At 42.1% G+C, this 14012-nt stretch overlaps 1 protein-coding gene across 1 annotated transcript; it reads left to right on the plus strand.

The window, feature by feature from the left end:
• The first annotated feature begins 262 nt into the window (after positions 1–262).
• rgmd (RGM domain family, member D) lies at positions 263–13419 on the plus strand. Its single transcript, XM_034882137.1, has 5 exons — positions 263–502; positions 4069–4109; positions 6063–6211; positions 9151–9662; positions 11770–13419. Exons 2-5 carry the CDS (start codon positions 4072–4074, stop codon positions 12463–12465), a joined length of 1395 nt encoding a protein of 464 aa, XP_034738028.1. The 5' UTR covers positions 263–502; positions 4069–4071; the 3' UTR covers positions 12466–13419.
• Positions 13420–14012: the final 593 nt, after the last annotated feature.

Raw genomic sequence — 14012 nt, forward strand, 5'->3', positions numbered from 1 at the left:
GACTTTTAGAGAAAATTGGAAGCTTTCCAAGTGTGACACATGGTTTCAAGCCTATGAATATCTGTGAATATAAGTAGCATAAGTGTGGTATAAGAGTGGGTGTTTGCAAGTGAGCATGTTTTCAAATATGCATGCATATTATTATGCTTCAATCTTTTTTCCATTCAGTGCTTTTGCTTTTTTTTCTCTCTCTCTCTCTCTCTTTCTCTCTTTCTCTCTCTCTCTCTCTCTTCTCAGAAGTGCCCTACCCAGATATGTGGGAATTAGGCCACATCGCTCACTACCATCCTACTTTAATCAAAGTGCCGATTCTTGAAACAGACAGCTGTTGTCATGTGCCTTGATTCCAATGGCTATCCGTCCCTGTAGCTGCCCGAGGTCTTAGTTGGCCAGCTGAAGTTGTAGAGGGAACGAGGGTTAACGGCATTTGCTAATTTGAACTGCAGTTAGAGCAGTGCTTCTACTCACAATACAGCATATACCACAAACACACTGATCCAAGGTAAGTTTATTTTTTCTCCTCTCTGGCATTACTCATAACATCTTATTATATTTACTGTTGTACTGATTTTGAACTTTTTACTTTGTAAAAGCCACTAAAAATTAAATAATATGAAGTTGTATAGTAATTCACTAACATAGTGGAGTGTCAATGATTGCAATACATCAACACAAGCATGGCAGGAGATTTTGATTATTGTCTTGTTTTAATATTTAGAGTGTGACATGCATGATCCCATGTAGCCATGTATAAGGACTGGCCTTTTCTTTAAATTAAATGTGAGAAACATCTGCTGAAAAGTTAAGTAAAAAACAACAGTCATGTCAATTTCCCAACACTTCCTGTGAACTTTTTTTCACCTTACAGATCTGCGTTTATTGCATAGCAGTGAGTTTAATAAAGGTGGATTGGTAGAAGTGTACACCCTTGCCATGTTACTCCATGTTTCAAAGCCTTAAATGAACACAAGCAGCAGGGAACATTGCCCGAATGCCTTCTTGGCTTAAATTTGGTAGGTCAGAATGGCTAAATTTGTACACAATTGTGAGGTATTGTCTATCCATCTATTCCTGGTTCGAGGCAGTTGTCTGGGTGGGCCAGGGCAGAAACAATACCAACTGTTGAGGACTAACTGAAGGTTAGCTTCATACCAAATGCATCAGCAGATTGGGACTCGAGCCGCCAGGTGCAAAGGGCAAACAGTTGACCAGCTCTGAGAATGGATTTTAAAACCCAAACTATACTAAAACAACTATTTCCATGACTCCTTGAATGTCATAAAGATCTGTTTACATCTAACCGAAATGAAGGAGAGTGAAAAAATGTATTTATCAAAGATTAAAAAAAAGTAAATGCAAATTGATAAATAGTTGAGGATTCATTGGGTCATCTTGGCAATATATCATGTGATAACAATAAAACGTCCCACTTTGAATTTTTTTGCATTGTTTAGCATTTAGCTAGCACAAATTGAAAGTTGAAAAACGATGAGATGAAAATATTGGGTATTAATTCCTGAACTGGTGGGCGCACAGGTATTACTACTAACATTTCAGTTTAATGGGAGAAAGAGAGGTGTCATAGGCCATCACAAAGCAATTTGTTACCTGTTTCCATACTATATTATGGCTTGGGTGACTAGAAGCGTGGGAGTGTCGTCATGAAAAGAAAGACGAGGCATGTCCAAACTAAGTTATGCATTGGAATAAGCTTCACAGGCTGCTCAGTGATGCCATACAACTGTTTTTGCTACTTGATTCATTAGTTTAAAGAATAAAACTTGGCCAGGTTAAAAAAACAAAAAACAACAACAATCCAAAACATATTGGAGAATTTTAGATTGGGGAGAGGTTTAACTCTCAAAACACACACACACAAACAAAATATGCAGGGTATGGGTCAGAGGTCAAATGGCCCTGAACTCTCTCCCTTCAGGCTGAGGACATGAGAGGTCCCTCTGTGTGCTGCTCTCCATTTATTTTACCCATCATCCCTCATCAGGCTGGGGTGACCCCACGACCCCGGAGCTAGGGTTACCTGTCAGTTGACTGTCTATTCATGAGCACGGGGCTTGACGCTGTGTCAACATTTGTTCTGTGAGAAATGAGAGAGGAAGAAGAAGAAAAGAGTTCAGTTCAGTGTGGTAAAGACAAAAGCAACAAGCAGAAAAAACCTGAGTGTGTTAGAAAGAATTACCTTATTTCCCATTGAATGAATAAAAATCTATCTTCAATTTGTTTCAGGCAGTGCAGGGCCCTGACTAGCAGACCTTCTACTCCGATGACATGCAAGTGTGATAATTCTTGTTTACTCAGAGACAAAGATCCAAAGGATCTCAGTAAACAGATGCCTGCATGGATACCTATTGAGGGGTACCTACAAAAACACACCAAAAGCCCCCCTGTGTGGGCTGTCATCTATCAATCAGGGTGCCGTAAGTGGGATCCTTGAGTGGAGATGCTATCAGCGCTGCCCCGTATACACTCACACCACAGTTTCCCTTATCTCCACTGAGATAACTGATCCCCTCTAACAGTGAGAGGCCTGAACCAGACACACTTGCTTTCTGCATCTCTCTCCATCTCCCTCTCACTCCATGTCTCAGCTGTGCTATAGACCACTTCATTTCAGACAGGGGCCCTCAGAGAAAAAAAAACAGTCAATTTGCTCTGGTTCCTGTTTAAAATTCAATAAGCTTGTCTCTTATATTGCAACCGTGTGGTGCTAGCGGAGGCTGCAGAGGGCGCGTGCTACTTCTGATCCAATCTCCGATGTTATCAGCCCTCAGAAGAAACATGATGCATGTCTCAGTTGACGGATCTAGATGGGCATGAAATTGAACAGAAATCAGAAGCATGACACATCAACAATTTCCTGCACCTGGACTTTTTTTTATTATTTTGTAAACATTGCATTTGCAACTAAATTGTTTAAGGTTTATAGCACAGTATTGATGGGCAAAGAGAACAGATGGGTCAGCGTTGTGCAACTTGTTTTTACATGTTGAAAAAGTGCAGTGGGGACGCATCACGTATCAGATTAGATGGGAAAATACGTTTTCCACTTTCATGTATGTATAAACGTTACAGGTTTTTAAAGAGTACTGTATGCTGAACATGTTGTGGTGAAATAGATGAGGTCACAGCAGATATTTTTCCTCGGTTTGAGGACAGTGGGCTGGAGTGATGGTCCTGGACTGGCCCTGTTTTTCGGGCTTCCACCAGACCACAGCACGTTCAGCCTAATAACAAAAACAAGCATCCCGGTGTGGAGCTGGTCCCACAGTGTGAGGACCTTAATGAGGAACATGTGGAGCTGCCCAGACACACAGTCAGAGGAAACCCAATCCCTCACTCCCTCCCCCCCGTCCCTTCCTTCTCCCTTCTCCCTTCTCCCTTCCCCCCTTTTCTCATTCTTTCTTTCTCACTCTCTTACGCTTAACTCTGGACATTTTCTGTTGCTACATTTTTCATTTTCATGAAGCACTGCTTTTAGGTCCTCTGTTCTTTGTGTCTGTCAGAAATTCTTAATGTTTGTCCAAAACTTAAAACACTTTGATTTTCTCTCTCAGGTCCATGGAAACTGCCCTTTTTTCTATTGTACCAGAACAAGTGACCCACTGTCAGCAGCAGAAATATACTGGCCTTGTTTTTAACTTGATACACACCCACTCTCTCCAACTTGTTTTAGAGTTGGTAGTATATACATATTGCTTTATACTGGGCAGGCAATGTAATACGCTCATAAGGAAACATGGGAAGAAAAAGATCTTTCTCTGCCCATCAAGTCTGACAGGCAGTCACAGAGTTTCTTTCATGTGCTGAATTCATCCTTACCGTCCACCTGGATCAATTAACTGTTTGGTTCAGTGGTCATCAGCCCTGCAGTGTGGAACCTCACTTCATTGGGTAGACAGCAGCTTATTGAGAAAAACTATGGCTTTGATTTTGTAGCCTTTTATCTTTGTGAAACACACATTTGGCATGCAGTATCACTACTACTAAAACTGAGATTTTTTTCATCTTCAGCTGAGATAAATTAAAGTGAACAGTGTTTTTTTTCTGCAGAAAATGTCATCACTCGCTCCTAAAGAGAAACACTGTAACAGGTGAGACATTCATTTTAATTTGCTTTACACAGTATATTAACACAATAGATCTCCCTCCTACACATGTCACTGCCCCGTGTCCAAGTTGTTGAAGGGAATACGAAGTGTAAGCTGTTGGATGGGATTTAAAATGTGACCATAAAGCGCAGCAATAAAGCAGATTAACCAACCAAGCCTCCAAAATTAGCTGAACAAACAAAGTAAGGTAGAGCCCTCTGGGGTGATAAACTTGGCACACTGGATCCAGTGTGACAGAGGCCCTTCTGGCTGCTCAGAACAATCCAAACGTTCCACTTGGGTTGAGCTGTCTTCGTTTCCCCCCTCCACTATATATATCAGCCCCACATCAACATGGGCCTGTGAAGACCTTTCACAAGACTGACAGGCCACCTGAATCACACAATTGTGTGGCCGGAGGAGCCTGCATGTGTATAGAAAAGCCAGTGATCCAATGACTGTCTGGGTTCACTTCTTTCTCATAAAGTCAGGAGGGAGGCGCAGAGGGAGACCCACAGATACAAGCCAAATGTTCCAGCTGCACCAAAACAAAGCTTTTACTTTTATTCTAATTCTAGAAATTACGCAAACTGTGACTGTTGATTTTCTTAATACCAATATTTGATTCAGTAATTGGCTGCTGCATTGGATTTCTTTATTTGCATGGCATAAAAACCACAGAGTGTGTCTCAGGGAAAAAAGGGCTGAAAGCTGGAGAGTGTACCTTACAGATGGTCCGGCCTCACAGCAGCTGTGCAAATGAAAGCCGGAGTGTCGTTGAAGGAGGTGAGAGAGATGGAAAGTTGGCCACAAAAGGAAAAGAGTAACATACAAGTTGCTAACTGAAAATGTAATGGAAAAATTAATAGCACACTTTGCCGAGATTTGCTGAGAGAAAATAAATGGGTCAGAGTATTTTCTCTGACATGACGAAAACAGACAATGCCAAAGTGTCTTGGCAGGTTAAACACCACTTTGTACCCAAAAAATGACAAAAGAAGGCATTTATTGATCTCAGTGTAATGGAAACCAATCCCACATTATTGGTTACCACTATTTTATTCCTTAGCCTCCGGACAATGCCAGTGCTACCATCAGAATAATGCACTTGCTATGCATTTATCAGGTTCTACATTTTAAATATTCGCTAGATAAACTAAGCAAGATCTATTATGCTAGTTTACATACACAAGTGTCAATCAAACTCTATTATTTAAGCACTAAATCTGGAGTGAGAAAACAGCAGGTGGGAGATTCCTTCGTGTCAAACACCGTGTCGGCAGTCTGAGGACAGTTGTCCCTGAGTGCTTTGTAGTGGCAAGAGTTTTTAAATTTTTACTAGTCTGATGCAGCTCTGCATGCAAAAAGCTGCATTACTCGCCACTTCTGATTATACTGAATGGCTCCAAGTGCTAACCTTAGCAAGGTCATAGCGTACTGTGTATGTATACAGATAACAGGCGGTTGTAATACTATTATAACCATAATACCCCTGTGATTCTTCAATTATAATCAGAATCAGAATTCATTGCCAAAGTGAGTTTTGGTGCATACGATAAACATAAGGAAAGGGAATAACCAATAGAGCAAAGTCATACAACAGTCAAGTACCTAAATATACAACAGAAATATTGCAATGAAAATATATAAAAGACATCATAACACTTTTGTGTAATTGTTTGAGAAAGGAAAAAGATTTTGTGTAGGGTGTGCAGAAATATTATAATTTCACACTTGTGTTGTTGAAGGCACTGTCCTCATCCCAGTAATTGCCACTACATGTAGGCTAAATATGAAATGGGTAGTGAATAATTAGTGTTTCATTGGCCAGCAATCACCTCTGGGCCCCGTCTACACTTTAGACCCCTCCCTCGTAGAACCGCCCTGAAGCCAGGGGCCCCCTTTTGAATGACAGCGCTTGGGAAGGAAGACGAATTTTTGTCTGGTTTCCCGCAGCCACAACGTCGATGAGAAGCAGTCGAGGAACTCCATTCTAACTGAATGGATTGGTATGGGGAGAAGCGGACCACTAATCACGGCTAAACGGCAGCTTTTGGACTGTGTAACGTTGACAATGGTTTTACTTTCGCTGCTGTTTCGACCAGGTAAGTGTTGCTTTTTCAATCCGTGCTCCTCCACTCCTCTCCTGCATGCAAAACTCTGTCCCGCTCTCTCCGCAATGGAGGGGGGAAAGTTAACTTTTTTCCTGGCGTTTTGTGGCTAAACTTAAACTCCTTTAACGTCTTTCAACTTTTTTGTTACATAATAACTTAAGTGTTAAGTGTTTTTGGTGTTTAAAGGATGAGAAAAGTCGCTGTTGTTTAGAAGTATCCCGTCCGCTGCGGGGACAAAGTAAAGCCCTGTTGAATTCCATCCTACATCCAACACTTGTGTCGCTGCTAACCGACCTGCACGAGTTAACTCACTTTACGGACGTCTATTTGAACACATTTCCAACTATTCTCGCATATAAACAAGGACCCCAAACAAGTTGTCACCAACCGCTAAACATTTATCACACTTTGCAAAACAAAAGGGCCGTTGTTGTTGTTACGGTTTTTGTCAAATTGTGTGAAGTTATGGCGCAGCCCCCCAGCTAGCATAGCTCGCTAGCAACTGGCGTCCAGCACTCACAGTCAAACTAAAAGAAAACTGCGGAGCTTGTTTTTTAACCAGAAAGTGTTGTATATCGCACTCCAAACGGTCACAATTACTATTCAATTCAAGAGTATAACTTTAACACTTAGCTTGGACCGTTTTAGTTTTTGGCAAAGCTTAGTGGACCATGGTATTTCCCCCCTATCTATACTTCATTTCTTAACTTTGTTAGCTACCATGCATGGGGTCCAGCTTTCTGGCCTTTGAACGTGTTGATCCCGGTTAGATATCAGAAAGCACTAACCGTTAGCTCCACAACGCAGGACCATGTTTTGTTTGGATCATGAGTTTTCATTTCAGATTTTGTGGCCAATTCATAATGTGTTTTTTGTTAAAATGCAAAAAACTGTAACTTGGCCCTATGGGCAATCAAACTACTGATACTATATGGATGATGTGGAAATGTTTAATGTTAATTAAATTAAAAGTTGTCAGGCATTTAAGATGTCTAAGTGACAGCATGTAAAATCAATGTAACTTTATTTAGATATGAAAACTGCCAACCGTCATATATTGATATAAGTCGAAAGATGATGAACAATAATATTGTCAACCATATCTAAAGACCAATGAAGGCCCTTCTGGTTCTTTTGATTTTGTTCTTTCTTATCAATTTATGGTTAAGATATGCAAAGAATAGTTTCTGAAATGCATTTAGATGTTTGGTAGAGTTAGGTTGTTTGTTAAAGTCACAAGTGATACTTTTTTAATCAAAGTTTGAGTATTTAAAGTTTCAAAGAGTAATCACTATGCTATATATGTTGTTAAAAATAGCATTTTATACCATCTCAAAGTGTTTTCAGCCTTGTTTTGTACTAATAATGAGCTGCCTAAAGCACTCATAGTAGCTATGTTAGTGAAAATATTAAGTCTTGTTAGTCTGCAACCTATGGACTATGCCCAAGCCAGTAGAAAACGGTGTCCTTATCTGCAGCTCTAACTAAAATTTGCTAAACTGTAAAATACTAACAGTGTCTGTGAGGTCCTTTTGCTAGTTCTGTTTCTGTTTTTATATTTCCCACAAGATCCTCACGCTTGTTGGTAGCCTACTTAGTGCCGGAGCATAAAGACCCTTTGGGGAGATGCAGGGTTGTTGATGGTTGTGCAGGCACTGATTGTCCGAAAGTGTCAATCACGGTGGACTTGTGTGACCAGGCAGCGAGACGGGGGAGGCCTGTTGGAATTCAGAGGAGGGATTCATAATGCCTTTTAACATGACCTCTCACACTCCATCACAGTTTTTATCAGAGCTGGTGTTGAAGTGTAGCGACTGTGAGATGCATTCATCATCTGTTGTTCCCCCTTCAGTGCATCACACATATGTGAAAGGGAAGAAGTGGTGCACAAATATTCATGTTTGCACTGGTATGAAATCACCATGATTATCTTGTTATCTTTGTCCATGCTGTTTGGAGATTAGATGGGGGTTGGAGTAAACAGAAGGTTATTCTGCAATAGAGGAGCAACCTCTAATTTGTAGGAGGTTACAACTGATGCCGGTTTTTGCCGTGAAAGTGATGAATGTGATGAGGAAGCTGGACGGTGCTAATCTGAAATGGAAAATATATCCACAATGCAGCAGGAGTTATTATGCTGGTCAGCAAATGAGACATCTCAGGCAATAGCAACACAAAAGGAAATGAGCAAAATGAATATCCACACTTTTACGTCCCACAGAAAAAAATCTTTGTTTTTCTTGATAACAAATAGCCCACTTGTGAGTTGTGAGTCATAACTTAACAGGAAGACCCACATTTAGGCAATACCACCCAAATATCACATGCTGTGATTTGCCGCCATGCTGTGATCCTCCCTCCAGCTTCCAGTTTGGACCCTGAATTTCTTAAAACAAGTGTGACTCTTTGTGATGTTCCTCTTGTGATCCTCTTCAAGTTGGCTGCCCCCATACACCGAGCCTGGCCGTGCCATGTAGCGTAGCTTAATGGACTTCAATTACCTCAGCAACAGCCAAACCACATTCAACACCCTCAGGCAAACTAACACAGGTTGGTTTCCTCCTACAGTCAGGCTACATGCTATTCCTGTGAGGGCTAGTTGGGGGAAATAAGATTTGACTGACTAGGAGCACAGTGTGGGATCACGGCCTCGTGAGCTCACACATTTGGGTTTTAATGGCTCTCCGGATTGAGCTAAACCTGATAGTGGAAAAATTCTGCTGCCTCGTGTACTGTGGTAATGTATCTGTACATGTCAGATGGATTTTAAGATTGTTACGCTGGGAATTGGAAGATCTAGTCATCTGTATTTTTTTCAGAGAGGGAGGTTACTGATGCTACTGAGAAGAGCAGCAAACATTTTCCCAGGAACCGATGGATTAATGCCATTGCAGTCCAACATGTTGATGGTCCTTGTTTTTGTTTTCCAGCTCACTGCCAGCAGTGTCGAATCCAGCGCTGCAATGCAGAGTACGTGGCTTCTACCTCCCCCTCTAGTGGTCTGCAGGAGGACGTGGCTCTGGATGTAGACTACTGCATCGCCTTGCGGGCCTATGCCCTGTGCACCAGGCGGCAGGCACGCAGCTGTAGGGGGGACCTGGTCTACCACTCGGCCGTCTTCCGCATTAAGGAGTTGTTCTCTCAGCATAACTGCTCCAGCGAAGGGCCCACGTCCTCCGCCAAGGTCCCCAGTACATCTCGTCCAGCAGTGTCGGAGCTGTGCGACTACGAGAATCGGGTCCTCATGTCGGGCTCTGTTGGTCAGCAGAAGAAATATGCCCACTGTGGATTATTCGGAGACCCACACCTACGGACTTTCCGCGACGAGTTTCAGACCTGCAAGGTGGAAGGGGCGTGGCCTCTGATTGATAACCGCTTCCTGTCCGTTCAGGTGACCAACGTGCCTGTTGTCCTTGGCTCCAGCGCCACGGCCACCAGCAAGGTAAGGATTGTAGAGAACAGAGTAGTTAGTCGAATTAACAGAAAATGAACAGATAAGTCGATATTTTGATGATCGACTTAACATTTTAGTCATTGTTGAAGCAAAAGGGCCAGATTATTCTCTGGTTTCAGATTAAAAACGTGAGGATTTTTCATATGTGACAATACATTTCAAATCTTTTTAGCTGTTAGTCAGAAGAAGAAAAAACAAGTAAAATGGAAACATCATCCTTCTTTTCACTTGATGTTGTCACATTTTGCAGACAAAACAATAAATTAAGTAGAAATCAATCATAACTGGGAGATGAAATGATAATGAAGGTTATCATTAGCTGCAGTAGTAGTTGAGTGCTGTGGCTTCCAACGTCTTTGGCACGTGATTCCCTTAAATCAAAGCAGTTTCTACTTGCAACGCCTCTCACATTCTGCATGTGTCTTCTATGGTGAATAGTCTTTCCTTATTGTCCGTTCATTTAAATACAAGATTTCACATGGAAGAAAAAAAGCTTAAAGAAAAATCTGGCAAAACCACGGCTCCTCAGATTTGTTTTGCGACCCTTGGTGTGGTGGTGCGTTTCTCACGACAACCACCTAGGACACTACTAGAAATGAACGCTGATTATAGTTACACGTTTGAAACTAACAGCCTATATAAGAGGGCTGTTTTTGAGTGCTGGCTTGCTGGCTCAACTATTGCCATAAAGTATCAACATGTGAAGTTAATCGTCATTCCAGGGTGCCTCTCGAGCCTCCAGCATTCCTCTTGTCTTGGAGCTCCTTCAGATCTATGAGGAAAAGAGAGAGGAGGGAGTCCTTCAGCGGTGTTGAATCACAGACATGCTTGAGCGCTCTACCTTTAACACATGGGTGGTCATATGGTAGTGATTAACGCTCACTCAAACATTTTCCTCCACCGCCACGATCTGGAATGTTTTTTCACCCCTCTGGTCAAATAATTAACTTGGTGCTTTTTGTGTAAATACAGGATAATGTGGAAAAATAAAGGAATAATTGGACAGCAGCGAGGGCCTTTGATTCTGTTAATCAAGTAGGCTGGCTTTTCATGCTCTAAATAAGTTTAAAATAGTTAAAACTTTATCGTATCTTTGTCTCTTTTTGGTACTTAAAAGTCACATTGGTATACAAAGCTCCTGTACGGATTGTGTCGGTTTTAAAATGGGTTCATTAGGCTGCTCTTATATGAATTGTATGCTTAAATAGTAAATAATTTAGTTTCCCATTGTCGGGTAGTGTCCTCGACTCCCTACACTTAACCACTTTTAATTCACCTGTTTGAAAACAATAAACTATAATCTTGCACCAGGTGAAAATTGCTCAAACTCTCTTAAAGCATTTACAGAGTGTTGTGGCTGTGCAGCCTAATGCAATCCTGTGGTCTGTGCCAGCACCCGCATGCCCCCATCATGCTTTTGGAGTTGTTTGTAACTGCCAGACTTAAGACAGGAAATCATCCATCAAACACTGTATCCCTGTAAGTGTAAACGTAACCACAGCCACCGCTTTGTCACGTTACTGAGGTACAGAGGTTAGGCCCAATTTAAAAAAAATTTTTTTTTATTTTTTTTCAAAGTTCAGCTGGAATACAAATCAGTCAGTCACTGAGCAAGCACTAGCAGTGCCAGTGTAGGAGAAGTGTTGGAAGATTCATGAGGATTTGAGCCGTGTTATGAAACTGTGCGGTGTGAGCCAACACGCAGGGGAGAGTGGTGGAGCTACTGCTTTTACTTCTGGTAATTTGCTTTAGGTAGAAAAGGAAAGGTGATAGTGAAGACCACACAATGATTGCAATTGTGGTTTATTTGAGCAGCTTCCTCTTTGGGTGGTAACAATCCGGTGGAGCACTGACAGCAATCACTGCCACTCTGTAAAAAGGCCAGCATGGGCCGTCCACACCTTCCACAGCAGTGAAAATGTTTGGTTTCCTGCTGCCACCTTATGGCTTTAAATGGCACTGCTCTTCTTTAAGCTTTACATGGGCAGATCTTTGTATGGCTTGTTACATTTTAAGCAAAGATGTGTAAGAATATACTATCTAAATAATAATTAAATAATATCTAAATGCTGAGCTTCTTTTCCTCTTATTTCAGATCACTGTCATCTTCAAGTCCTTCCATGGCTGCACAGATCAGAAGGTGTACCAGGCCACCACAGAGGATCTGCCGTTGGCCTTCCAGGATGGGACTCGCAGTGGCGGCGAGAGCGGCAGCCTGACCATCATGGAGCGCGGCGGCTCCGGAGTGGGCCGGCAGGTGAAGATACAGGCCCGTTACATCGGCACGTCAATCATCGTCCGGCGCGTGGGCAGCTACCTGACCTTTGCCATCCGCATGCCAGAGGACACCCTGGACTTTTCGGACAATGGCGGCCTGCAGCTCTGTCTGCATGGCTGCCCACGCAACGAGCTCATCAAAGAGCACATGCTGGGTCGTCAGAGCCAGCAGCCCCGGCTGCAGGGCACCAACACGGAGCTGGGGCCTCTGCGGCCTCCTCACCAGGTCTACACGGTGGAGCGCGCCACGGCCAGGTGTAGAGAGACGCTGCAGGTGGAGGACGTGTACTTTCAGTCCTGTGTGTTTGATTTGCTCACCACAGGAGACCCCGAGTTCTCCATGGCGGCCTTCGGCGCTCTAGAGGATTTAAAGGCGCTGCCGCCCAGTAAACTGAAGCAGAATTCCCCGAGGACTCCTCGTCTTTACAGCCGAGGAGCGTCCCACAGGACGGCTGCAGCAGCAACCAGCAACTCCCTGCTCTCACTCCTACTCCTCATTCTGCTGCTCTTGTGAACATTAAAAAGAATTTTTTTCTTTTTAAGAGGGAAAGTGAAACATGGAGACAAACAGAACTGGGAAGCATTACCAGCTTGAAGAAAGAGTGAATTAACCGACATATATATTTGACATATGTATTTGTGTTGTTTTTGTTGGGGCAATTTGTGAATGTTTTGATCTTTTTCTGTTTTTGTCATTTGAAGGATTTCAAACTAAAAGATGGTATTTCTTCACATTTCTGTGAATTCATACGTGGGTCACATCAGTTGAAAAAAGACAGAAATACATCATGTGGTTTGGGGTCCAGTACAACGTGTTGTTTCCATGTGCTCACTGTTGGTTTTTAACAATCGTTAAAAGCTCATAATCGTGTGTGTGTGTGTGTGTGTGTGTGTGCTGAAGTCACGGCAGCTTAACAGCATTGAGTTTTTTTTGTAAATAGGAAAGCCATCATAGTGCACAACCTTCAGACAGCTGCACATGTAACTCCTTACTTACAGAACAATGCAGCTTCTGGATCCTGCATAATCCAGTCATATCAATAGCACTTAACGGTTTTAACAGCAAGTTTTGTGTATTCAAATATTATTTCTGTGTCTATTCCACTGTTATTTCAGATAATTGGCATGCTCCACACACAGTATCCAACAACTGTATGTAAAAACTACCTATCCATAGTATAAGATATTGTGATACTCAACAGTTGTCGTCTTCTGTGAAACACTCCCTCTTCAAGCTGTTTGGCTTCCAGTTTTAAAGGTTAAAAACCCCACAAATCTTTATATAATAATATATTAAAAGAGTGTATATATGTGTTTTATATTGTGTACATTTGCCTGTGTATAGATGTGTTAACTGTAATATGTTTTACATTTGTTGTGTTTTTAGTAGGTTATTTTAAGACATTGTAAGAAAAGTAAACCAATATGAGTTTTAAATTTTCTGTATTAAATTGTTGGACACTCCAGACCACAGTCTGTCTTTTTCCTCTTTTTTTTTTGACCCTCTTGTACCCGCTATCATGGATAGAGATGTATTTCCCTACCATATCACGGTAAATTATTGTGTACAGAGGTTGACTATGAGCTGTTAATGTCCGTTTCAACCAGGGCTATGAACACATTTAGTGTTTCTAGGTTAAGACACAACACAGAGTTAATACAGCGGCCTAACTCTATGCTTGTAAAACCACTTGTGTCCTGATGGGGTCCTCAGTCCATAAGAGGAAGAGCTGACGGCTCGTAGTGCAGTTTTGACAAGCGGGCCATGTAGCCGTAGGGATCCACAGTATGTTCTCAGTCCCCTGTGTAAATGTTACCTCTGAGTGCTGAGCTGGCTGCTAGCTTTGCTTTTGTCTGCCCGAGCGCTGCATGGCTCCAAATAGGATTTAGTCTGTGGTTTAACACCAGGTTAGAGTCAACACGTGCGCACGGTGCTGATATTTACACTATACACGAACAATGAGTGCCATGATAAGAAAGAAGGATGTGATCAATTTTTATCGCCATGAAAAATGCAATTTAAAAAAGCTCCTGCACACTCCTTATGAAGACATCAAGAAT

Source organism: Etheostoma cragini, chromosome 9 (assembly GCF_013103735.1).
Source record: "Etheostoma cragini isolate CJK2018 chromosome 9, CSU_Ecrag_1.0, whole genome shotgun sequence".
Taxonomy (NCBI): Eukaryota; Metazoa; Chordata; class Actinopteri; order Perciformes; family Percidae; genus Etheostoma; species Etheostoma cragini.

Coding starts and splice junctions, on each gene's coding strand:
- rgmd (XM_034882137.1), top strand. CDS start 4,072: ATGTCATCACTCGCTCCTAAAGAGAAACACTGTAACAG. Junction 4,110..6,062: donor AAAGAGAAACACTGTAACAG/GTGAGACATTCA, acceptor GGTTTCCCGCAG/CCACAACGTCGATGAGAAGC. Junction 9,663..11,769: donor GCGCCACGGCCACCAGCAAG/GTAAGGATTGTA, acceptor CTCTTATTTCAG/ATCACTGTCATCTTCAAGTC.